This window comes from Mesocricetus auratus, unplaced genomic scaffold, assembly GCF_017639785.1.
Source record: "Mesocricetus auratus isolate SY011 unplaced genomic scaffold, BCM_Maur_2.0 Super-Scaffold_100027, whole genome shotgun sequence".
Lineage (NCBI taxonomy): Eukaryota > Metazoa > Chordata > Mammalia > Rodentia > Cricetidae > Mesocricetus > Mesocricetus auratus.
This window is the reverse complement of record NW_024429208.1, coordinates 8706221-8732230: the sequence shown is the minus strand read 5'-3', so window position 1 is coordinate 8732230 and position 26010 is coordinate 8706221. Positions and strand designations below refer to the sequence as shown.

General features: G+C 54.8%; 2 protein-coding genes across 2 annotated transcripts; one reads left to right on the top strand and one right to left on the bottom strand.

Moving 5' to 3' along the window:
• The first annotated feature begins 540 nt into the window (after positions 1-540).
• LOC101834892 (thrombospondin-type laminin G domain and EAR repeat-containing protein) lies at positions 541-12257 on the top strand. The gene is made up of 5 exons (XM_021227505.2): positions 541-880; positions 2622-2851; positions 8572-8759; positions 9736-9837; positions 11647-12257. The coding sequence occupies exons 1-5, from the start codon at positions 541-543 to the stop codon at positions 11798-11800; spliced, it is 1014 nt and encodes a 337-aa protein (XP_021083164.2). The 3' UTR covers positions 11801-12257.
• Positions 12258-20776: 8519 nt separating this feature from the next.
• Lrrc3 (leucine rich repeat containing 3) lies at positions 20777-24501 on the bottom strand. The gene has a single exon (XM_013113820.3). It carries the CDS (start codon positions 24499-24501, stop codon positions 23728-23730), a length of 774 nt encoding a protein of 257 aa, XP_012969274.1. The 3' UTR covers positions 20777-23727.
• Between the last annotated feature and the right edge of the window lie 1509 nt (positions 24502-26010).

Sequence of the window (26010 nt, the reverse complement as noted above, 5' to 3'; positions counted from 1 at the left end):
TGGCCACACAGGATGCATAAAGGGATGCTAAAAGCAGGTCTCTGGAGGTCAAGGGCCTGAGAGTTAGCCTCAGGCCGTCTCTGCCTCGTGGACTGGAGTGAGCAGGAGACCTGTACAGGAGAGGGCATTGGAACCATCACAGGAGAAGTGAATGTTTCCTTCTCAATTTCTTCAGCCCGCATGACAGGACATTGTCCTGGAGACAGTATTGTGTGGCTGTCTCCAAGCTAGTCCAGCAGAGGGCCCATGGCAGACACTGGGGATAAAACAGGTAAAGCCTGCTGTCTCCTGATAGGGACACCCTGTTTCCAGGTGTCAGAGTGGCAGAAGCATGACCAGTTGGTTATTTCCTAATGACGTCTGAAAGATTTTCATTATCTTTATAATTTAAAAAGAAAGATAATTTAGCATTCAAGAAATAGTGGACAACAGAGAAACAAGAGAAGGAAACATTTTGTCCCTAAACGAATGCATGGCATGCTCTCATTTGCATATGGCACATGCATCACATGTTCTCTGTCCTGGGAGAGCCACACAACCATGCAACATAGAGCCGTGAGCGTGTTTCATTACCAGCACTTTGGTGTTTACTCGGTCTGTCCCGTGCCCTTCCCAGTGGATGTGGGAGAGGCTGAGGTTCAGAGTCCTGGGCTCCTGATCTGGTGCCAACAAACACTAATGTTTCTCTTCCAGATCTTCCTGGCCGTGGCCAACTTTGGGCCCAATGAAAGGGGCCAAGAGTTTTCAGTCATCTACAAGTGGAGTCCCAGAAAGCTGAAGTTCACCCTTTACCAGAGGATCGCCACCCACAGCGCCCGAGACTGGGAGGCCTTTAAGGTGGATGGAGAGCACTTCCTGGTGGTAGCCAACCACCGAGAAGGTAGGGCAGATGTGGCCTTTGACCTGGAAGGAAGTCATTCCGTAGTGTGTGTGCAAGGGTGAATTTTCATCTCATTAAAAAAAAATTAAGAGCCAGGCGTTGGTGGTGCACGCCTTTAATCCCAGCACTAGGGAGGCAGAGGCAGGTGGATCTCTGTGAGTTCAAGGCCGGCCTGGTCTACAGAGTGAGTTCCAGGACAGCCTCAAAAATAATACAGAGAAACCCTGTCTTGAAAAACAAACAAAAAAAATTAAGTTGGAGCTGAGGAATGACTCCCCCAGTAAAGTGCTTGCTTGCCTTAGAAGCATGAGAGCCTGAGTTTGACACCCAGGATGTAAGAAAAAAATAGCTAAACATGGCTTTGTATTCCCAGTACTGGGGTAGAGGATCCCAGGAACTCATCACAGCTGGTGTAGCCTGATTGGTGATTCCCAGGCCACCGAGAGGCATTATCTCAAAAAGACAAGGTAGTCAGTGTCCCTGAGGACTGACACTGGTGATTGGCCTCTAGCTTCTACATGGACATTACACACATACATATGCAACCCGCAAACACACACACACACACACACACACAAATACACAAATCCTAAGTCTTGTGTGGCCCATTTCCTGCAATTTTCCCCTGAACTGTGTGGTCAGAGGTAGTCCACATGAACTCCGTCACAACTGTGGTTGACCTAGGTTAGGAAGACAGGGAAGCCATGTGGTTCCTGACCAGGAGAGAAGCTACTGAGCCCCAGTGTGGGCTATATCAGCAACTTCCCTCCTAACTTTGAGGAGTCAGTACAGCTAGCTGGTGGCATCCTGACCATGGGTCAAGGCAGTAGACGCAGCGCTAATGTCCATGAGTGTGTGGCCATAGAGGGAGCCAGTTTGGAAGCTGTCTCCACCACTGCTTCCCTAAGAGCAGGCTCAACATTCTGTCATGGACTCCATAATGTCAGAGAAGACAGCAGGCAGCACAGCCCAGGAGGTCTGGGAACCCCGGTGTCCGAGTCAAGCTCTTTCCCTGATGGTAGCCAAGTCTCCTCAGTCCTGGAACTCCACGGGTGGGTGACTGTGAGTCATCTCTCCGGAGACTTCACAGCTCAGTATCCACCCAGGTGTGAAGTGCACCAGGCAGCCATTGCACTCAGGGTCTAGGGGAGCCCAAGACCCCCAACAACAGAGTACCCCTCAGGGTGAGTGCTCCACCGGAGAGGAAGACCATGGGAGAAGACCTTCCAGGGAGGACCATGGGCGAGCAGCTCCAGGGGTCTCTTCTAGGGAGTACCATGAAGGGAGGGTCACAGGGGGAGGATCTCCAGAAAGCACCGCAGGGGAGGACCTCCAGAGAGCACCGCAGGGGAGGACTTCTGGACAGCACCATGAGGGATAAATGCCTGGGGAGCACTATTCATGGAAGACTTCCAGGGACAGCATGGGGGAGACGTTTCAGACAAAGAGATTGTCATGTGAGAACATCCGACCTCTTAGGGCAGGGAAGGGCAGGAGGTGAGCAGAGCTTTGATGATGGAAGACTAGGGCACACCTGACAGCCCTATAAACCCACAGGCTTTTTCTTCTGGACCCAGAGGCTGGATGGCACAGGTTACCTGAGGGGTGGGGCAAGGGAGGGCCTTGGGTGTGCAGGGGATGTGCACAGTAGCTGTCTGTGCCCTGGCCAAGCTGTGCCCTCCAAGCAGCTGGGAAGCCTAGGGGAGCCGCCCCCCACCCCCAGCACTGACCTTGGTTCCAGGGGACAACCACAACATCGACAGCGTGGTCTACAGGTGGAACCCCGGCAGCCAGCTCTTCGAAGCCAATCAGTCGATTGCCACGTCCGGAGCCTATGACTGGGAGTTCTTCACCGTGGGGCCCTACTCCTTCCTGGTGGTGGCCAACACCTTCAATGGCACCTCCACCCAGGTGCACTCCCACCTCTACATCTGGCTGGTCGGCGCCTTCCAGCTCTTCCAGTCATTCCTGGTAAGCAGCCTGAGTCTTCCAGTGCAAGATGCCACGGACACCCGGCCTGTGGCCCGTGCCCGCTGGGCGGGGTCCTCAAGGGGCGGGGGCTCCATGAAAGACAGTGTAGTGTGGCCCAGACCCCAGTGCCCAAGCGCCTGTCCCTGCTGTATGCCACATCTTCCCCGGGGGGTCTGGACCCTCACTGATTCCATGGCCCCCAATACTCCGGAGGAAAGCCTGGGTGTGGGCTGAGGCTGTAGAGGAAGGTACTCTGGGTGCCCACAGCAGTCTTCTTCAGGGACCACATCTCCCCAGCTCTGATCGGTCAGTGTCTGTGGATCTCCAGGTCTGGCAACTTGACTCTGACTGGGGCAGAGGGTGGGGACTTTGACTTTGAAGCCCCTTGGCTGGTCCGCACCACCCCTGCTGGCAAGATCTCTGAGTATTTAGTTTTGTGGCATAGACAGTTTTATGTCGCGGTCTGTTTGTGTGAGCTGCACCGAGCAGCAAGCTTTGCCAAAAATAGCAGAGCTTCCAGCAGTGACCTTAGTGGGGGGCAGAGGCACAGCCAGAGGCCAGTAGCCACTCTGCAAAGCAAAACCGGAGCCCAGGGTTTCCCAGTTCTTCCCAGGCTGTGTGCTGTAGAGTGCTGTAGAGGAGGGCAGCCCCAAGAATGGCTCTGCTGAAGGCGGGGAGGGAGGGGCAGGGCTGGTACAGAACAGCCAACAGCCGAGGGCGCAGAGGCAGCCGCAGTTTGAAGCCGCGGGGCATCATGGGGGAAGACCCAGATTGGGTGGACAGGCTCAACCCTGCCAGAGCTGCAGGCTGCCCTTTCCCCCACATCTTCCTGACTCCTCAGAACACACAGAGGTTCACTTTCATGCCTTGCCAATAGTCTCTCTTCTTTTGCTTAAATCCTTTCAGCCCTGGAGATGCCTTAATACGTTTACCGTTTGCATTATTGCAATGTCACGAACATGAGCTTTGAAGCTAACTAAACTGCATACTCTGAATGTACCCGCAAGCTGTGGGGACACACCCACCTCTGCAGGGCATGCCTTTCTGGAAGGGTCTGTGGTGCAGGTACTCAAACCAAGCAGGCTCCCATCCATAGGGCAGGCACTCCCAGGGCACCATGGGTAAGTGCAGTGGTTCAAAGGGAGGCTTCAGGCATCACAGATCTTACAGCCCAGGGCTGGGTGAGCAGAGACCGGCTGCCGGGGTGGGAGCGGGGAGCAGTTAGGATGGTGGGGCAAGGGCAGCTTTAAGGGACACACCCCTGAGGTCTGGCCACAAGTGTGCCTCCCTGCCTTGGTTTCCTTGTTGGTGGGGTAAGGACGGTGTGAAAACAACCTCATGGGTAAGTAACACCTGGATGACCCTCAGAAGAGGCTGCTCTGGCCTGTGCAAACACCTCAACACACCTCTGACTTCTGCACCCACCGAGACAGAAACTGGCTGTGGTCCTCGCAGGCTGGGAAGGCATCTGATTTGAGGGATGCCTCTGTGGTCAGGCAGGAGCACGGGACAGGGAGGGACACTAAGAGTTGGCCCGAGAATGCGCTATGCTCAGGGGTCTCAGGAGTGCATCTTCCTGTAGCCTTGGTGCCCCCCTAAGCTGAGAGCCCACAGTGAGGTGTCAGCAGCTCCAGGGCCTCTGATTGGCTGGGGAAGCCCTAGCCATGCGTCGCCTTCCCTCCTCTCCTGGCACTCCAGGACCAGAGAGCACGCTCATCTTTCTGCATCAAAGCCAGGCTGAGTCTCTTTGGTCCAGAAACTAATCCACTGATGGCTGAGTGCCTGCCCACCCAATGGGAGCTGTGGGATGCCAGGTGCTCCTGGCAGCAGCTCCTGGAAGTACCATTATCCTGCCAAGGTACTCCAGTGGCACACACCCAATGCCTGGACAGCAGGCGGCTCTCTGGGGCAACTACTCTGGGAGAAAGGGAAGGCCTCCCATCCCAGAGGGCATCTGTCACCTGGGCTCCAGGGCAAGGTGGGCATTGGTAGAACGGTCTAATGTTGGGGTTCTGCATTCCCTGATGATCTGGGCATACAGGGGCCATCTGAGCCACAGGGCCTGATGTACCCTTCAGTGGCCCTCGCATCTCTGAGTGGGAGGGGCTTGCAGAGGGAGCAGTGTGGGCCTCCCCAGGAGGGGCTTCTGGCAGTAGGGCCTGGGAATCTGTGCAGCCAGTGACTAGTCAGCTGTGAGCCAGCCACCTGGCCAGCTAAGGGTTCAGAGCCTGAGTCAGCAGGGCCGTGGCAGGTCTCTACCAGTCCATGGCTGACATTACCCAGGAACAACAGACAAGGTGAATTTCAGATTTAAAAAAATGAATGATATTTTATAGGATTATGTCCCAACTATTGTTGGGATATATGGAGAACAGAATATCACACCTCAAGTACTTGAAATTAAGGTGGGGGTGAACCCATATTTGCTAAGTTAGAACCCTGGTCCTGATTGGGCTCAGAGAAGATAGGCGCTCGAGCTGTCTCTGAGCCCCAACTGTTAGGGCACACGGCAGGCCTTGTGTCTCTCATACCCTAGGGACACAGCAGGCTCTCCAAGAGGTGACTGAAGGCCCTGTCCCAGCACCTGCCCAGTGGAATGAGCCTCACATACCCCATGATGCCATGCTCCCTTCTCACACACCTCCCTAGTTCCTATGGCTCCCTCATCTTCCTCCCTAGTTCCTATGGCTCCCTCCCTCATCTTCCTAGTTCCTATGGCTCCAGGGTTCTGGTAATATATCTACTCTCACGTTCTTCGTGCTCAAAAGCTTTCTCCATCTCCCCCAGCCCCTCCTGAGCAGCTTCCTTCTTCCCCCTGCTCCCCACATGCCCTGTGGATGTCCTGACTTCCCACCCACTGGCCCCCCTCCCCTTCCCCTGCACAGCTGCCTCTCTTCCGTAGTCCCGAAGTCCTGGACGGTCCCTTACAGGTCCTAAGGTGGGGCTCCACCCCTGCTCTGGTAAAGAATACTTGGCTGCTCGCTGAGGCAGCACCCAGCCTGGTCCCAGCTGGAAGTTTTTACCCTTTACACAGTCCCAGGAGAGCTTGCTCTGGGCCTCCAGCCACCCTGGGTGGCATAGGACAGCCACTACCAGAGCTCCCTGTGCAAATCCCTTAGGGCCCCATCAGTACAGGTGAGCAGAGACAAGCAACTCAAAGCTGAAAGGAAACCCTGGTGATCTGAGAAAGGTGTGTGCCGTGTGGGCGTGCATGTGTGTGCCTGCCTGTACACGTATGTGCACACGTGCAGACACATGCCTATAGGTAAGCGTCCATCAGAAAAGAGATGTGTATGCACAGGTATACACACATCTGTTTATACGTATTGCACATACATTCACACACACAGGTGTGCGTGAACATCTGTGTGTGTGTGTGCACAACTCCACTCCTGTGCATACACCCGTACACATATGCTGTGGACATGATAGTGCACCGGTTTGTCTGTGAGCGTATGTGTGTGTGTGTGTGTCCGCAAGTATGTAAGCAGGCACGTGGCAGACAGTGGTGATTTTCTTAGCACTTACTTGCAAGAAGCAACTCCGTGGCAGGCAGAGGACTGCCTGTGCCACACGGTGCTTGGGTATGGGCCTGGTAGTCTGAAGGTGCTGCAGACTCTAGTATCTCTGTGTCAGCGGCTCTCTGGACTGCTCCCAGCTTATACACAGCCCTGTGAGGAGAAGGGATGCTGGTCTAGAAAAACCTCAGGCAGCCTCTGTCCCCGCCCATGACTTTGTGACCCCAGGATTCCTGGGCCCCTTACCTCTAGGGTCTCAAGTAACTCTGACCCATGCCTCTTAGGCTTCTTCGAGCTCCTCCTGGATCAAACCTTGGGGCAGCCTCCTCTGGATTCCCAGCCGGTTCTTGCCCACTACCTGGCTGGGCTCAGTGGGTACTGGCGCCCTCTGCTGCCCGTGGAGAGAATGCTGCTAAGTTCGGCTCAGGGCTGGTTTCTTCCCCTAAGCCTCCGGCAGGGTTGGCCAGCCAGACCATGAACAGCAAGGAGACAGAGGCTCTTGGTAGTGTGAAGACAAGGAGTTAACTGATCTCCACTGAGGGCAGGATAAAAGCACCCAGAGGGTGACTGTGAAGGTGGGTTAGCAGGTGAAGCTGCCACATGGTCCCCGTAAAAGTGGGGTGTGCAGTGGCATGTACTCGTAAGTTCTGGAGAGGCAGAGACGAGAGATCCCCGAGGCTCGCTGAATCAGAGAGGCCCAGGTCCCACACAAAGACCCTTCCTCAAAAACAAAGCAAACAAAACAAAAAAAAAGTAAATGGTTTTTGGATAATAACTCCTGAGGCTCACCTTTGGCCTCCAAGTACATGTGCACAAATGTATATATATATGTACACTTGCACATATAAACATATATACACACACATCTGGAAGTTCCAGAGCTATTTCTCACACTGACTATACAAGATGTCTCCCAAGCAGGAGGCTCCTGGGCATCAGGAAGATGCCATTGCCCATCTGGAGCACAATCCATAGCATGGCTCACTCTGTCCCCAGCTAGGACAACCTGGGGCAGCCCCAGGATAGCCTGCCTGTGTCTTCAGAAAAGCAGCCTGCTGGAGAGCTGCAGCTCCTACGGGCTGTGCGGCTTGAACATCCCTGCCCTGGCTCAGGTCCCCAGCGTTCAGTGAGGATCCCAACAGAATCTGGCCCGGTGTGTTATCTCAAGACATAGGGGACTGAGTGGCATCGTTTAACTAACATTCCAGAAGGAGTCAACTGCTACACAAGCCCAGGTTTCACAGTGTCCCCGTAGGGCACGTGTTATTGGACAATAGTCATTGCTTGTAGCAGCTGCGTATGCTGTTTTCTCCCTCTGAGGGGAATTGAGGGTCTAACACATTGTTGGTCCCACTGGCCTCTGGAAGTTTCATTATAGCCTTTGCTTTATTGTATCTAAGTTATGTTTTTAGTTCCAGGCAATTTTCCTTAGTTCTGCATCCTCAGTCTTCCTCATTGTCCGGAGACCACACAAGGACAGCCAGAGCCCCCTGATGGCCTGTGACTCCTCCTCCAGCCATAGGCTCCGCCTCCTGAATCTGCCACACTCCAGAGCTCACCCCTAACCCACACACGCAGCTCCCTCCACTTCAGCAGCTTCCCCCCCCCCCACTCTCTCTCTCTCTCTCTCTGTGTCTGTGTGTGTGTGTGTGCGCGCGCGCACGCAGTTTGAGTATAAGGCACTGATGTGCACAGAAGCTAAGACTACAGAGCCCTGGCTGTACAGGAGTTTCCTGGAACTTGGTGGAGCACTGTCCACTAGCCACAGACCCTACATGGGCCAGCACATTCCTTCCCTTGCTCTGGCCTCCTGCCCTGCTGTCTTCCTAGGCAGTCACATACCTACTAGGGCCTTCCTCCACTGCTTCAGCTTTTCTTGATAGGGGCCTCCCTCTCCTTCTTTGTGCAAGACCACTATGCACTTCCTTTCAGTAGGCTCCTCATTCAAATGGACTTGCATAACTTTGGGGCTGTGACAAAGGTTTTCCCCATCACCCCATGCTTTATGGGACTGAGTGACCTCGGGAGCAAGCAGGCAGAGGAACTCTATTTTGGGCTGTGGAGAAAGGGTGGCAGCCAGGTGGCCTCAGGGGGACAGCTAGCACTGGATCACTGGGTACAGTGGTGATGGCGTTGGTGGCATGGCAGTTGGAGTCGCCCTCACTGGCCTCACCCTCCTGTATGGCTCTTGATTCACTCCAGACCTTCGGCGCTGCGGACTGGGAGGTCTTCCACATTGGCGAGAGGATCTTCCTTGCGGTGGCAAACAGTCACAGCTACGACGTGCAGATGCAGGCGCAGAATGACTCCTATGTCCTCAGCTCTGTCATCTACGAGCTCAATGTCACAGCTCAGAACTTTGTCAAGTTCCAGGACATCCCCACCTGCAGGTACCAACCAAGTGGTAGGAAGGGCAGACTCAGTCTGTGGGTGGGGTGGGTGACACTGGAAGGCCTGCCAGGCCATCCCTGACTTCCTCCCAGGACGCCTGGTCAGGGCAGGTGACCAAGATCAGAAGAGCCATTCCCGTGGCTGGCCCTGTCTTCTTTCAAGCAAGGCCTGGAGATGTGAGTTCACAAGAGAAGGCCCAGCACCTCCACGGGGAGAAATGGTGTGACATAGAGTGAGCATCAGGTCCGAGGTGCCACCTCCCACCATGCACTGCCAGACCCTGCCCTGCTCTGCAGGGCCACCAAGTTATCACTGGGAAGGCAGAGCCATCCCCACCCACACTGAGTTCCTCTGGAAAGATTCTCGCTATCTCCAAGTAAAACCCAGCTGCACTGTCCACACAGCAGAGCCAGAAGGCTGAGCTCCAGGCTGGGGTTCTTGGCCTGTGGGTCATTATCTCATTTGGGGGGAGGGGTTACATATCAGATATCTGTATATAAGATTTTTATATTACAATTCGTAACAGCATCAATGTGACAGTTACGAAGTAGCAATGAAAACAATTTAATGGTTAGGGGGATCACCACAGCATGAAGAACTGTAGTAAAAGGCCAAAGCATTAGGAGGGTTGAGAACCACTGGGCTAGGCCCAGAGTGGCTATCAATCTAGAACGCAGTAGGAGCTGTCACAGGGCTCTTCATCCCTTAAGAGTTTTGGGGACACTCACAGTCCCTCCTGAGTGCCAGGAGCTCCTCAGCCTGAGAGAGAGCACTGAGAAAGTTTAGATTCTTCAGAGGCCGGCAGTCAAGTAAAAAGGTGAGGTTGGTGTCTGTGACAACTTAAAAACAAAAGAGAGGAAGAAGTTACAGAGTGAGCTGTAACTTAGGAGACAAGGCCTGCCCAGAGGCCAACATGGGGCCAGCATTAACTCTACAAAGATGTTGGCGTCCTCACATGGCTCCCTGTCTCCTCAGTGCCCTGGACTGGGAGTTCTTCTCGGTGGGAGAAGATCACTTCCTGGTGGTCGCGAACTCCTTTGATGGAAACACCTTCTCGGTGAACAGTATTATTTACAGGTAAGGACTGCTGATGGCCGACATTCGTCCTCCAACCTTAGGTGGTTCATAGCAGGAGGCTCCCCTCCCCCTCACAAGTGACCACTGGTTCGGAGCAAGTTTAGACCATCAGGCTGAGGGTGTGTTTCCCGGGGCCTGGCCAAGCAGGGAATCTGTGCCAGGCTGTACCCACCAGAGAGCATGCCATTGAGTCACACCCCTCAGATAATGACTGACAGCTGAAGATGTATAGGTGGGCATGCTAAGTGGGAATTTATGGGGTCCAGTTTTCCTCTTACATTTTTTGAGTTTTTTTTTTCTTTTTCTGAGCATGAGTGGGGTATTGTTTCCACTGGCAGAGTCTCACAAGTTTTTTGCATTTAGTCACCTAACCAAATTGTTTTACCATCTCTAACACTTCTCTTGGGAGGCATCTCAGGGGCCCTCGCAACTCAGGCTGTCTCTGCCAAGAAGGTAGGGGCACCCTTGCTCCACAAGGCTCCTACTGCTTAGTTAGTTGCCCAACTAGCTCAAAGCTCCAGAACTATCTTGGGCAGCAGCAGTGGGGGTCAGCAATCCTGCCCCCGGCTTTGATCTAAACATCATGCTGAGCGGCCTGCCTGGTTCCTGATTTCCTTAGGCATCCATGGTACGTGGGGCAGGAGATGATGATCTGCTGGTGTGGTGATAAGCAGTGAGAGATATGTTCCGAGCTGAGTGGCTGAGGCTGATTCAGAATGTCTTCATCCCCCTGGATTCCAATTGCAGCTCAGACTCTGGTTTATATAGGAAGTGAAGTTTGTCCGTGACATCCTGAGGTCTATAACTTTATAAGGATACGATGCAGCTTCTCTCTGCACCTGTGACCAGGGCAGTTTCAATAATGGTGTGTTGATTTCTGTCATTGGGTTCAATTCACTTCTGGGCCTCGGGCCTCTTTATGAGCCCTTCCCCCATGCTTACCAGCTTCTTCGGGTGTCCTGAAAGGCTTCGGTCACCTGTAGTTTATGAGAAAAGCTATGGCTTTGCTTAGACTCCCAGAGTCATTGCTGTAGTCTTTTGAACATAATAAACTAATTTTTAAAGGTGTGTTGAGGGGAGAGAGATGCTCGGTGGTTAAGAGCACTCGCTGCCCTTCCAGAGGACTGATTCAGTTCTCAACACCCTTCATGACTCCAAGTCCAGGGGTCCAACCCCTTCTTCTGACTCTGTGGGTGTCAAGCATGCATGTGACGCCCATGCATACCCACAAGCAAGATACTCATACACATGAAATAAAAGAAACAAATTCAAAAGAAAAAAGTATAATGTATGTTGAAGAATGATAGCCAAAAAACTTTTGAAAAATGATATTGAAAAGACTTGGTAGATGTCACAGTCATTAAAGTGCTTGGGGATCGAACACGGACCTGAGTTCAATCCCCAGCACCCACATATGAGCCAGCCCATGTGTGTAATCCCAGCACTGGGAAGATGGAGATTAGCAGGTCTGTGGGGTTCTTCCTGCAGCCAGTCTAGCCAGATCAATGAGCTCTGGGTTCGATGAGAGATCCTGAGAAAATCAGATGGGGGTGAATGAGGGAGATACCCCAAGTCTATCTCTAGCCTCCACACATATGTGCATGCAAACCAGCACACTCATGAGCCTGTTTCTGAGGACTGAGACACGAACAGCCAGTGCTCCTGACTGCACACTCCTGGATATTTAGGGTGCCCGGAACAGACTCCTGGGTAGAGGAAAGGGAGCTTTGGGATCTTGGATGGGCCTCAGTTTCTCACTTGACCCTGGGAACATGTCCCCTGGCATCAGGCTGACTGTCCCTCCCACAGGTGGCAAGGCTATGAGGGCTTCGTGGCAGTACACAAACTCCCCACTTTCGGCTGCCGGGACTGGGAGGCCTTTAATACCACGGCAGGCTCATACCTCATCTACTCCAGCGCCAAAGAGCCCCTCTCCAGGGTCCTGAAGCTGCGGACTGGCTGAAGTTACCCGGGACCCTACGGCCTCCCCTGAGCATCTGGGCATGAGCAGAAGGCAGGACCCACCCAGCCCTCTCGGGTCCTGGGACAAGTGAAGATGCCCGTAACCTCTCCACCCTCTCTGAGCTGGCTCTTTCCCCCTCCCCCAGCTGGTGCTGTACCAGAGCCACAGTCCTGGTGACTGGTGGCCATATTTCAGGTGGCCCTCGGACCCTTCAGGCTGAGGCCCAAGGCTGCCACCCAATCTCGGTGCTCCCAGCCTGTGTCCTGCAGGAATTCTGCCTTAAAGGGACAGTTGCTATCACACTTTACCTCAAACACAGGGACCCTGGCAATCTCTAGGGCCCCAACTCTCCCAGCCACCCCTGCTGTGCAGCTCTGATGTGCCTGTCATGACCAACACCTATTTATTGTATTTTATCTAGATGGAAATATATTTATATTGCTCTTTACAAAAAGCATGGATGGCATCCTTTTTTCTTTCGGAGTCTCAGTAGTGGACTCTTGCAGAGAACATCATCCTTCTGCAGATGGGGTCTTCCACAATGTCAGTTTACTCATAAAAGTACCAGGGCAAATTTAGGTCAGAAATCCCAAGATCCTGTGTGGTGTGTGTCCCTCTCCTTCCTCAGGAACCCCATTATGAGGACATGGGTGGCTTCCCTAACTACACTCCAACTTAACCCTGCAGTGAGCTAGGTGCATACAAAGGCACCCAAGAAAGGACTGGCTTGCTCCTTTCCATGGCCAAGCCCAGCATGAGGCCCCACACTTCTCTAAACGGCTCTAGAAATAGCATAGATACACTGTGAGCAGCACAGAGCACAGGGACACTGAGCATCCCTAGGGTAGAAGAAGTAATGAGTCCTTGAGGGACAGCCCTGTGGGAGACTGGGGCACACAGACCTGCCACTGGGGAGCACAGACCTGCCGCTTCCGATCCTGGGGTCCAGAAACCATTGGCAGGCTAGGGGGCTAGAACTCAGCCAGCCTGTTTCCACACCTTCCTCTAGCTGCCAGAGCTGGAACCAGGAGGCACAGCCAGGGCCAAGGCTGCTGTGGGCACACTCGGGGACTTGTCAGGTTTAATGGAACCCTGCTGTTGGGACGTTGAAGCCCTAGGTGGACTTTGAATGATTTTATATATATATATATATATATATATATATATATATGTGTGTGTGTGTGTGTGTGTGTGTGTGTGTGTGTGTGTGTGTGTGTGTGTGTATGTATGTATGTGTATATATCAGATGCATGCATGCCTGTGTAAAAGTGCCAGATCTATCCTCTGAAACTGGAGTTACAGAGTTGTGAGCTGCCATGTGAATGCTGGGAATTGAACCTGAGTCCTCTCTCCAGCCCCAGTTTTTTTCTTTATTCCTCTATCACATAATACATACTAACCCTAGCCTCTCTTCCCTCCCCTTCTCCCAATCCCCCCCCTTCCCTCTCATCTAGATCCACTGTTCCTCTATTTCCCTTCAGAAAAAAGCACCACCCAGTGATATTAACTAAACACAAAATGCAGTAAGACTAGGCACAGACCTGTAGTTGTTGGTTTTATTGATCTTTACTCTTTGGGGGATCTGCCACCCAGCTCTCAAGTAATCACTCATGAACACTTATTTTTTCTTGTAAATGCCAGGTCTTAGCTTGGATTCTATCTTGCCAGCTTTTCTTAAATTATCCCATCTACCTTTTTTCTCTGGATTTTTTCCTTTTCTTACTTCTGTAATCTTACTTTCACACTTACTCCAAGGCTGACTGTGTGGCTGGGTGACTGTGTGACTGGGTGACTGGGTGACTGGGTGTCTGGGTGTCTGGGTGACTGGGTGTCTGGGTGACTGAGTGGCTGGGTGGCTGGGTGGCCGGGTGGCTGGGTGTCCAGGTGGCCGGGTGGCTGGGTGACTGGGTGACTGGGTGACTGGGTGGCCAGGTGACTGGGTGACTGGGTGACTGGGTGGCTGGGTGGCCGGGTGACTGGGTGACTGGGTGACTGGGTGGCTGGGTGGCCGGGTGACTGGGTGACTGGGTGACTGGGTGGCCGGGTGGCCGGGTGACTGGGTGACTGGGTGGCCGGGTGGCCGGGTGACTGGGTGACTGGGTGACTGGGTGGCTGGGTGGCCGGGTGACTGGGTGACTGGGTGGCCAGGTGACTGGGTGACTGGGTGACTGAGTGGCCGGGTGACTGGGTGACTGGGTGACTGGGTGGCCGGGTGACCGGGTGACTGGGTGACTGGGTGACTGGGTGGCCGGGTGGCCGGGTGACTGGGTGACTGGGTGGCTGGGTGGCCGGGTGACTGGGTGACTGGGTGGCCGGGTGGCCGGGTGACTGGGTGACTGGGTGGCCGGGTGGCCGGGTGACTGGGTGACTGGGTGACTGGGTGGCCGGGTGGCCGGGTGACTGGGTGACTGGGTGACTGGGTGGCTGGGTGACTGGGTGGCTGGGTGACTGGGTGGCTGGGTGGCTGGGTGACTGGGTGGCTGGGTGGCCCCTATCATCCACCTCTCCTTGTTCTCTTGCTCCTTCTCTTCCTCCCAAATTTCTCCTCTTTATTCTCTCTGCCTGCCAGCCCTGCCTACCCTCTTTCCTGCCTCGCTATTGGCCATGCAGTTCTTTATTAGACCAATCAGGTGTTTTAGGCAGGCCAAGAGTCACAGCGTCACAGAGCTAAACAAATACAACATAAAAGAGTGCAACACATCTTTGCATCATTAAAACAAATGTTCCACGGCATAAACAAATGTAACACAACTTAAAATAATGTTCCATGACACAAACCCTCATATCAAGGCTGGACAAGGCAACCCAACTGGAGGAGAGGGAGGAAACTAGTCCTATAAGCAGTCAAAAGAGTCAGAGACAGCCCCGACTCCTACCCTTAGGAGTCCCACAAGAACACCCAGCTACACGATTGTAATGTCTCTGCAGAGGATTCAGCTCAGGCCCATTCAGGTTCCATGGTTGCTGCGTCAGTCTTGGTAAGCCTCTATGAGCCCATGCCTGGAGATTAATTTTTAAGTCTGACCTTGAGGTCACACAATCCATTGAAAGTCTGACTAGATCAGGAACTTGCAGGTCAATAGTTTGGACTTCTTTTCCTGCAGGCATTAGCCTGCTGGCCCATGCTACACTGGACTGGACGTGATTCCCAGCCTCACAGTCTCAGTCAATCCCAAAATGCCTGTTTGTTTCGCTGGTCTCTTGCTTGTGTGCATACTCCCCACCACTTCCTCCCTCTCTGTTTCTATTTATTATATTTTTTCTAGGACTCAGGCATGAACCCAGGGCCTCGTGCATGCCAGGCAAGCTCTCTACCACTGAGCTAAATTCCCAGCCCCTCCCCGTCTTTATTTTGCGACAAGATCTTATTAAATTACTGGGGCTGCCCTTGAACTCATCCTGCAGCCCAGGCTAACCTGTAACTTGTGATCCTCCTGTCTCAGCCTCCAAAGAGGCTGGGATGACAGGCCACCAGCCCTGACTGGTTCTGTTTCTTTGGAGACACAAATGGGCAAAAGTCCCTGAGCAGTAGTCAGGACAGCCCAAACCTAGTCCCACCAGCCACCTGTGCCTGTAAGCCTGCGTGTGCATTGGACAAGACATGACCAGGGCTGTTACCTGCTCTGTCCTACCCCCTAAAAGCGTTTTCCCTCTTGGAATCAGGTGATGCCCACTTAGTCTGACTCTGAGGCACGCATGTTGATTCGGTGTCCAGTCAGCCAGGAAGTTGGCGCCAAGGAGGAGGGGGGCAGGCAACACTCATCGCTAACAGTGGGCACAAAACAGAGAACAGTAATTTGTCTTCCGCCCAAAGGTGCCACCCCGACTCTGGTTGGCCTGCTGAATGGAAACAAACACGAGAGCGGAGCCTGTAAATCAAGGTGTTTAAATTCTGAATACAAGCCGGAGAGGGCCAGAGCGTCCTCAGGGATTCACAGCATGCGCGCCGGCTGCACCTCTGGTTTGCATCTTGTGCTGGAGCTCCTGCAGCCCAGGCTGCTTACTGAGTCACCAGCTCATGGTTCCTGACCCACCTAGCAGTCCCTCCGGAAAGTCCCAAGTGTGCTGGGCCAGGTGTCTTCAAGAATCCATGGTGTTGGTGTGTGACAACAAACGTTGAAAAAATGTCACTGGATAAATCTCAGTTTTCAGCTATGGCTACTTCCTGGAAGTTGTACCTTCCACAGAAGCATATCAGCAGTCATCTTTGTTTCTGACTTTTAGACTTTGCTTCCTACAAAACACAGCCAGTCATGTGTGAACACACCCATGTCACCTGCCTCCCAAACTGAACATGGTCTATGTAGTCCTGCTGTAGCATTCTGTTTGCTGAGGTCGTTGTTTCTCATGTTGGGATTTCCATGGTTTGCCCTTTGACCTCCCCACTGCCAACAGGTACCTTTGTCTCCCAACTCCTCCCTCACACAGGTACACTTTCCCACGGATACCTGGCACGTGACACTTACGCATACCTTCCTACAGGTACGGCAGTGCAAACATACGCTGTGAATGTATGCTCGCACACACCTTCCAGTCCTCCCGAGCCAGGCCCTGTGTCATGAGCAGTAGGCCTTGAGACCCCTCCCACGTGTCTGACTCAAATCCGAAGCACAATTTTCCCTCGCAGTTGAGTCATGCTGGTCCTCTGTCCCTACACTGAGTGTCACCAGGCGCTACACAGTGTGGATGCTGTCTAGCAAATCTGCTGTTCCGTGGGACCCATCCAGGTCACACCCTCTTGTCACGTGCTCAGCCAGTGCCTGCCTAGCTCACCGCCTCCTCAGGCCCACGCTCGCCCACAGCTGCGCTGCCCTCCCTGGGACTCCTCAACCAGCTGCAGTCCCTAGCCCCTCCCCGAGCATGCTGCTGTCTGCCCTCCATCCTCCTGCTCAGCAGCCTTTGGCTTGCAGTCCCGCTCATGAGGCTGCTGGAAAGGTCGTGGGGGAAGGCTTGCTGTGGCCGATGGCCATTCACAGGATTGCTAGGCAACAGGGCAGGTTGGTGACAAGCTACAGGACCACCTCCCACAGGAACCGTTTCAGAGCCTTTGGTGCTCCCAACCCCGGATCTCACAGGTCACCAACAGGTGTCTGATGCCACCTAACACTGCCCTGCAGTGTGGCATGGTAGAATATTATTTTAAGATGTGTGACTTTTGTTTACGCTGTATTTGTTTAACTCTGTAAAGCTGTGTTACTGGGCCTGTCTAAGACACCTGATGGCCCTAATAAAGAGCTTAACGGCCAATAGCAAGGCAGGAGCAAGGATAGGTGGGGCTGGCAGGCACAGAGAATAAATAGGAGAACAAGGAGAGGGGGATGTGTAGTCATCTAGCTACACAGCAACCCGTGGAGTAAGATTTACAGAGGAGAACAAGGAAAGCCCAGAGGCAAAAGGTAGACGGGATAATTTAAGTTAAGAAAAGCTGGCTAGCCAGGCGGTGGTGGTGCACGCCTTTAATCCCAGCACTCGGGAGGCAGAGGCAGGCGAATCTCTGTGAGTTTGAGGCCAGGCTGGACCGACAGCCTCCAAAACAATACAGAGAAACCCTGTCTCGTAAAACCAAAAAAAAAACAAACAAACAAAAAAAAAAAAAACCCCCCGAAAAGCTGGCTAGGAGCAAGTCAAGCTAAGGTCGGGCATTCATAGCTAAGAATGAGCCTCCATGTGTGATCCATTTGGGAGCTGGGTGGCAGCCCCCCAAAAGAGAAGAAACATCTTACTGCGGTGTGGAGATCACAGAAGCCATGGAGAGAGGGCAGATCATGGAAGGAGAATGGTGCGACCTGTGGAAGGTCTGTATGTCCCGGGGGCGGGCACAGGGTGGACAGAAGCTGCGGAAGCCTGGGTCCCCTTGGCTGAGAATGGCAGGGAGAACTGGGCTGCTTCCTCCTGCCTCGCGTCCAAGAGGGATAGACAGGCAGCCGAGAAAGGGCAGCGTGTCATGTCGGCAACACCACAGGGGAGAGGCAGGGATTGTATAGAGCACTCTGTTGCCACAAAGTCAATGGCCAAAACCAGCAAAGCTTCCCCAGCTCGGTGTCCTGAAGGGCAGAAGGCCCACCCGGGCTCCTGGTTGAAATGGTGACAAAGTTGGCTACTTCCTAAAATGATCTGTGTCCACGTCTCTCCGGCTCCCAGAGCCGTGGGCAGCCTCCCTCCCCATTCCCAGCCCAGCTGCTGTGACTATATCGTCCGAAGAGCAGCCGAGTCCCTCCTCCCAAGCTGCTCCACATGGAAGAGTCATTCAACGGTCGGCAATGGCAGCCTCGAGTCCTTTCCTGCTGTGTGGGGAAACAAGCCTGGGTTCCAGGACTGGAGTAGGGTACCCGCAAGAGCCGACTCTGCTGGCTACTCCCTGGGTTCTCCTCCCTCTCCTTCCTTTTCTCTCCTCTTCTCTCTCCTCTTCTCCCATTCCTCTCTTCTTTTCTCTCCTTCCTCCTCTCTCATTTTCCTTCCTCTTTCTCATCCTCCTCCTCTCTCTCCTTCCCTTTCCTCTCCTCTACTCCTCCCCATCCCTTCCTTTCCCCACCCTAGAGGGGCCAGCATTGAGACACAGTGAGAAGGTTGCCGCAGAGAGAAGTCCAAGAAAACCCCACCTCATACCTTGGCACCTGTCCTCAGACTTGTCACCTCCAGGGGCCTAACGGGGGACAGAAAGGCAGGGTAGCTGCATCTTTATCTTTCCAGCTATTCTCCTGCTGGATGGGACTGTGTGCAAAACTCACCCGTCCCCCCAGGTCCTGGAAGTACCTAGCTAAAGCTGCCCCCACTCCCCAGATGTAAACTAAGGAAGCCACAAAGTCAGACTACAGAATACAAAATACACAAAGTTCCCATCCCAGTCCTAACCCAGCCAATGTGACCCAAGACAGATGCCCATTATTAGGCAGTTCTAATCCAAAACACAAAGCCACCCTTCCTAAGACAGCACAAAAGCCCCAAAAGTGACAGGACAAGCAGAGGCCAGGGACGGGAGGGCGAACCCTTACTTCAGTCCGCACAGACTACGAGGGAAAAGGGAAGATGGTTGGCCTCCACTGGTCTCCGCAGCAGCGCATGGCCACTTCTGATGGCTAATGTCATCCAGTGATGCCTGGGTGTCCACTCCCTTTCTGGGCACTGTTGTTGCCATGGTTACAAGTGCAGATCCAGCTCTCAGCTCCAAGCTTGAAGAGTCCTGCCCCTGGCTATGGTGGCGGTGCCGACAGGCTGGGTGAACAGCTCTGCTTTGCCTCATATGCTGGCCGCTGGCCTTTCTTCCATCTGTAGCCAACCAAGATCTGGCCTTTTGTTTTGACAACACCCCAAGGCCCAGTTCCCAAGTGACAGTGTCCAGGCCAGGCTGCCAGGAGCCAGCCACCACTAAGCGAGCACGCCACTCCTCCGGGACCTCCGTTTTTCCTCTGAAGCAGAGCAGGACCCACCATGCTAGCCACTGTGAGGACCAGCTAAAACACCTTTGGAGGCAAGCTGGCCCTGTGATGTAGAGGCTGTGGTCCCCTCCCGGTGGCCTGTGTCCTGAGTAAAAAGAAAGGTGGCTGAGAGCTGCTGTTATCCCAATGCCAGGCTCGCACAGTCGTGGGATTTTGCTTTGGCAGGGCCTGGACATCCACCCAGAGGCCCTTTCCAAAGCAGGGGCTTTCCCCCGGAGCCCATCACACAGGAACTCAGGTCAGGGTCTCCTCAGCCTGTGGGTACAAGGCAGAGGGGTCCACTCCACTGCAGGTTCAGAGAGCTGCAAAAAAAGCTGTCCTCAGAATCCCAGCTGCCTCTGGATGCCGGAAAAGTCAGGGAATGGATGCTAATACAGACACCCCTGAGCAAGCAACAGTCTTTAGGGGCTGGGAGTGGGGGGGGCAACACTCCCACAGGCACACCCTCCCAGGAATGAGGGAGGGATCCCAAGTGCAGATGCTTGTGCCCAGAAAGGAGGTGGTACCGGTGAGCGGTCCCTAAGCGAGTGCATGCAAACACATGTGCGTGAACATGAATGTGACATGGTGTTTGGCTGGCTTCTATGTAGTGAAAATGTGTGCGCATGTATGCATGCATGCGTGTTACCTCTGCGTGTGTGTGTGTGTGTGTGTGTGTGTGTGTGTGTGTGTGTGTGTGTGCAGACTTCGGAAGCTGGTGGGCCCTGCTCTGCCTACACTGAGGGTTCCCTAGGAGAGACATGTCAGACTGCAGGGAAGGCAAACAGACTGACAGGTGATGTGAGCACTCCAGGGTCTTTCAGCCACATTAGCTGGGATCTGACCTGGAGAGTGGAGACTTGGTATGGGAAGGTTCCAACGCAGGAAAGCGTTATCCATTGTCCACCCCAGAACCTGAAGAGCAAGACAGGTTAGGAAGGAGGTAGGGCTAGCCCAGGCTGGTGGATAGATACCAGGCTATCCCCAGGCACATGAGTCTCCAGGTAGGGCAGCTGGGAACAGCAGTGGGAAGGAGGTTGGTGGGGCCCGCGGGCACCCGTGACCCCGGAGCAGGGGTAGGAAGCTGTGGGAGGTGACAAGTGTCACTAGAATGTGAAGTCCATGAGTCATGGCCCTTGAGATATCAAGTCCTGAGCCTGGGATTCCCCAGATTCCGGAGATTTATCTCTGACATGGCCCTAGTGTCGCTTGTAAGCCTGTGGTTCCTCACTGCGTGGGAACACCCACACTGTGACGATCCACACGCTGCTGGCCCAGCCTGGAGGCCACACTGAACACTTCTCTGGAAGTATGCAAGGATATGAGGGTGGCATTCTGACGGGGAGTGTTTACCAAGTTCCTCGGTGTGGCGCCCCGACGTGGTCAGACGGAAGGTGCCATGGTGCAAGCTGGCTCCCAGAATCCCTGAAAACGTAATGATCGCCATGATGCAGCTCTAACAACCAGCTGGAGGAGCCCTCCCAGCTGTGAGGACCTGCAGATGCTGACAGGGCTGTGAGGGACAGGGGTCAGCTGGAGTTGAAGACACAATCCCCGTCAGTGGCTTTGGGCACAGAGAGCTTTATTTGGGGTTCACAGAAAAAGGCTGAGAAGGGGACAGATCAGGTTCAGAGCTGAGCTTCCAGGAAAGGCAACTCAGCAGCCAGCCATCCTAGGTTTCTGCCTGGCTGAGAGCTTCCACGGGTCCAGAACATTCCACCTCGGTCTACAACTTACCAACCCCACCTCTGACCCCACCCAAGGAACTCAGCTTAGGACCTTGTCTTAGGAAACCACATGTGCCTAGTGGGAGGGAAATTCCCAGAGGGGCCGGTGGCTGGGACCTAGGGTGGTGAGTTTATACTGATGGGGTGGGGGATGACACTGAGCCCTGTGGCACAAACTGCCTGCTGTATCTGAGAAGTATTTGGGCACCTCTGTGTGGCAAGGTCCCACTTGCCAGCCAGAGTCTGGGGAGTGGCTGACCCAGGGTGTCTGGGATCCAGAGGGTCTGTGCAGGGTTGGGGAGGAAGAACTTCTCATTCAGGGACAGAAGGATGGTGAGGATCCAGGGAGAAAGAGCATCTCAATGCACCCTCCCCCGCCAGTCTCCATCAAGGGAGTCCAGCCTCATGCTGGTCGTGGAAGGGGAGAGCAAACACAGGGAATGGCATAGCAGGGAGATGGGACTCCAGAGAAGCAGGGTTGGAAGCCTGGATGAGCAGGAGAGTGCAGGGGTCTCTGGTGTCCTCACAGGAGGAGGGGGCGTGCTCTCTCCACACAGACTGTCCCATGCCTCTCTCTCCAGCAGGGACTGTGCAGGAGCCCCGTCAATGCACAGCCAGGTAGGGCCAAGCCCTAGGCTAAGGGCAGCAAGCCTGGCAGTGAGCTGAACAGCCTGGGAAGGAATCCTACCCCTGCGATTCCAAAGGGTCCACTGGCTGATTCTGGGACAAGAGCAACAGAGGAGCCCTAGGGTACTGACCTCACCACCCAGCCTCCATCCATTCTCTCTCCTGACCTGGTTATGTCAATGGAACAGACCTGAGGGACAGCGGCAGGCTCCTGACACAGGGCCTCCCTACTATGAAGGGTGGTGCAAGGGCTGCCGGGGCCCAGCTACCACCTATGTGGTGACACCAGCCCAGAAGCACACACATCACACATCACACCACACAATGAGCCATATCCTCTGCACCAGCTCCTCCCAGAGCAGGCGCCAGGTTGGAGCTGTCCCTGTTCATGGAGCAGATGCAGTCACCTCAGCACCGCCACAGCATCGGGATAGCAGCACCCAGTCTCTCATCCGAGCCCTCAGCTCTGGTGTCTCAGCCTCTTCACCTTGAAACAGGTGAAGACCACTCAGCCCTCAGCACCTGTGCCTCCACCGAACACTTAACTGGACACCATGTGTTGGCCATGTCCATGCCGTGCGGGCCAGTCAGAAGTCCCACTAGTGCATGGTGTCCCTGAGGAGGCTACCTCACAGTTCCAATTCTCACGGGAATGGGAATGGTGTTACTAGGCCCTGCCAGAGCCTGACCCCTGCAGCCCTGCAGACAGTGTAGCTTGGCCCAGTGCAGTGAAGGAATCTTGGCCAAGGGGTGGGCAGGATCTGAGCTCATCCAAGCCTCCAGATTAGCACTCCACTCATGGTGCACATGCTGGGCGTGGTGGCCCCTGGACCACCAAGTGAGCACTCCGCAGTGGGGCGAGTCTGGAATTCACGAGTGTTTCTTTTTCACATACTTCTACAGCTGACAGTCATTTGGCCTCAGGTACCATGTCTCGTGGTGACAACTGTGGGCCACAGTGATGTTAAAACCAGGCCAGGCCCCAGACACAGTCTCACCTTGTCCCTGCAGATCACAAGAGAATTTGCAACACAAACGGAAGCCACCACAGTCGATTTGTGCTTGAAGAAGCTTCTAGACCCGACACTCAACATCCACACAATCTACACTCATTTGCTTCTCCCACGGACTCAACATAGCTTAAGATAACAACACTTATACAAAAAGACAGTAATAATAAAACTGGAAGTTAGTCAAGTAGGTGGCTGTAACATCTACCCCTGAACGCGAAGTGATAGTGGTAAGAAAGTGGATCAATGAAGTAACTCTGGGATTTCAGCGAGGTCAAAAGAGTTCTTGTTGCTGGAGGAAAGCAGTGTCCTGTTGATTGGCATGGAAACCTCAAACACCAGTCCCTCCTCCTTGGAAAAAGCTGCTTTAGATTTCGGCAGTAGAAAAGGCACAGGAGCCGCTGTGATTGACAGGCTTCCGCTGGCCAGGCACAGATGGGAGTGGCAGAAGCAGGAGAGGGCCTTAGGTTGTCTGGCAGCCGACACCGCCATGGCGAACCCACGCTGGACCTTTCTCATGTTTCCACATTTCTCCCCGCCTCGGTCGACTGAAATTTTGGCACCCGGGCAACTCAAGTGCTCCCGGAACAAAGGTCAACGCAGGCCAGTGCAGGCTGTTCTTTGCACTGACCTCTCCAGAGAGGCCTAGATTGCCAGTGCTCTGCTCTGGGAAAGGGCAGCATCTCTGTGTTCAGATGTCGTGGGAGGGCAAGGGTAAACCGAGTGAGCCATTCCCCAGGGGCAAAGCTGCTGGTGCCTCTGACTGACAAGGCTGCAGCCCTCCTCCCCACCAGGGCCCCATCCCGTGTGCTAGAGTATTCACTTTCCCACAGCACCAAGTGAAAAACAGTGGCAGATAGGTCAGAGGGGTCGCCGCAGACCTACACCACAAACAGCCTGGGTCTTAGGTGCCAGCTGAATCCAGCCCTGGCAAGGTATTCCATTTCTCCAAACCTCAGTTTACCTACCCATTAAGACGGGCAAATCCCCTACTGCGTGGGCAGTGGCTGCAGGGACCAAACGCCAATGAAAGTGCTTTGGGGGCTATGTAGAAGCAGCTATAGTGCACCCCCCTGGGAACACAAGAGCACCATCACCTCCGCCTGTAACCATGGCAGCCAGGCTCAGTGGCCCACCGGAGGCAGACGCTAGGGCACAGGGCTGAGAGGCTCCTTGGAGACCGGCGCACTGGGCAGGGACTTCAGGTACTCCAGGTGTCGCCTGGCATCCTCCTGGTTGTGGCGCACGTAGTACACGACATAGGCAATCACCATAGTGAACCAGCAGAACATGGTGACCAGCATGGCCACATCGGTGGTCTTCCGGTGGGTACTGCAAAAGCTGGCACCCGAGTCCAAGACTTGGATCAGCGGCTTCCCCACAAACTGCTCCTGTGCCGAGGTGTGGCATGCAATTTCATCCACGGAGTCAGGGTCCAGTTTCAGCTCCCACAGGGCCTCCTGCAGGGCACACTCACAGTGCAGTGGATTGTGGGACAGGCGGATCTTGGCACTCAGCTTGCCCAGGGCGTCCTTGGGAATTCTTCGGATGCGATTGTGGGATAAATCCAGAAGCCGCAGGCCCCCGGCCAGCCCTGAGAAGGCTGCAGGCCCAATGGCCTCGATGGCATTGTGGGACAGGTCCAGCTCCCTCAGCTGCGGCAGGTTCTGGAAGGCTCCATTGGGGACTCGGGAGATTCTGTTGGCATCTAGCTTCAGAAGCACCGTGTCCACTGGGATGTCCCTGGGGATCTCCTGCAGGCCTTTTGAGCTGCAATGGACAGCCACAGCCCCAGCATGGGCAGGGCACTGACAGGCCTGTGGGCAGGAGGCACCTACGCGCAAGCAAAAGAGGATGAGGAAGCAAGACCCCTGGGAGGGGGCCAGTGGAGAGGAGGGGCTCTGCCTGCCCCTGGGGCCCATCTTGCCGCCACCTGATCCAGGTGGCTCTTCTCTGCTGGGATCTGCAGGTGAGTGTCCTTCCCCTCGCGGTAGGCAGTCATCCAACACAGACTCTGTGTCCTCACCTAGAGGAGAGCCTAATGTTCTCGGGTCTACAAGAAAAAAAAAAAAAGAGGTGGGGGTGACCAGCACCGTCCATTACCGCCCATCTGGGAGGATAGAACCAGGGAGGAAAGGCGTCATAGACGCACCAGGTTTGAGGCTCTCACACATACCTTCTTTGTAACTTACTCTGGAAGATTCCCAAGGCCAGCTAAAAAAGACAACTAGGGCTGACCACTGGCTAGAGACCGGCCCTAGCGAGGTGGTTACAGAACCCTGCCCTAACCCTGGTCACCCACCCATAGCTGGGGACCCAAGTCTGGGCGAAGGCCCGGGGATCCATCTCTCTCGCCCCTCCCCCAACTTCAGGCAAGTGTTTGGCGGAGGGCTTCCCTCCCGATCTGCGATCTGCCTGCCAGGTCGGGCGGGGCAGGTGGCCGCGTGAGCCTGTTTGTCCCTGAGCACTCGGCTACCTGAGACACCTTAGAGACTGCGGTCATCAGTAGAGCTCGCCAGGCGCTCCGAAGCAGCAGCCCCACGCCCGCAGCGGAGAGGAAGCAGCCCCCCGGCGTGCAGCCGGGCTGGGCGGGGAGCGGCGGCAGAGAGCAGGGTGGCAGGGCCGGGACACCGGAGCTCCGCGGGTGGGAGGCCAGCCGGGCGGGTGTGGGCTTTGCCTGAGCGCCTGTGGCGGCAAAGAGCCTTCCGAGCTTCCCGGAGCCTGACCAGAGCCCTCCCTGCGCCGCGGCGAACCGCCCCGCGCCCACCCAATGGCCAGTAGAGCACAGAGGCTGGCAAGCCGGGGCGGGAGGGGCGGGGGCCTTTGAGATAGGGGCGGGACCGGCAAGAGGAGGGGCAGGGTGGTGGCAGGGTCTGGAATAAGAGGGGGGCGAGGCTAGAGGGGCGTGGTTTTGAGTGGTTGGGGGTGGGGCCTCGAGGGGAGGGGCCGGGCGGAGAGGGGCCTTGCTATAGGGGTGGGGCCGGCGAGAAAGGGGTCCTGATGGGGGCTTTGGTGTTGTATGCATTAGGAGAACGGGGCGGAACCTGTTCTGAGTAAGAGGTGTCAGATAAGGGCGTGGTCTGGGTGCTGAGGGGCGGGGTCTCTGAGGGCGGTCCTTTGAGAGGGGTGGGGCCTAGAGGAGGGGCTGTGTAGGAGACAGTCCTGTTTGAGGAGGGCCAAGGCCTTAAGGGGAAGGGCCAGATAGGTGAGGTTCTGGGTAGGTGCTGAGACCAGGGAGGAAAGGCTGAACGGAGTTCTCAAAAACGGTAGAAGACGGGGCCAGAACACACAGAGGGGACACTGGGGAGGGGGGGAGCAGGGTTGTGGGCGGAGTTCTGTGTGAGGGGCGGGGCCTGATGTGCGAACTGAACTGACTGGGGCGGAGTCTGGGCGGGGCCTGAGAGGGCATGGGCGGATTGTTGTTTTTTTTT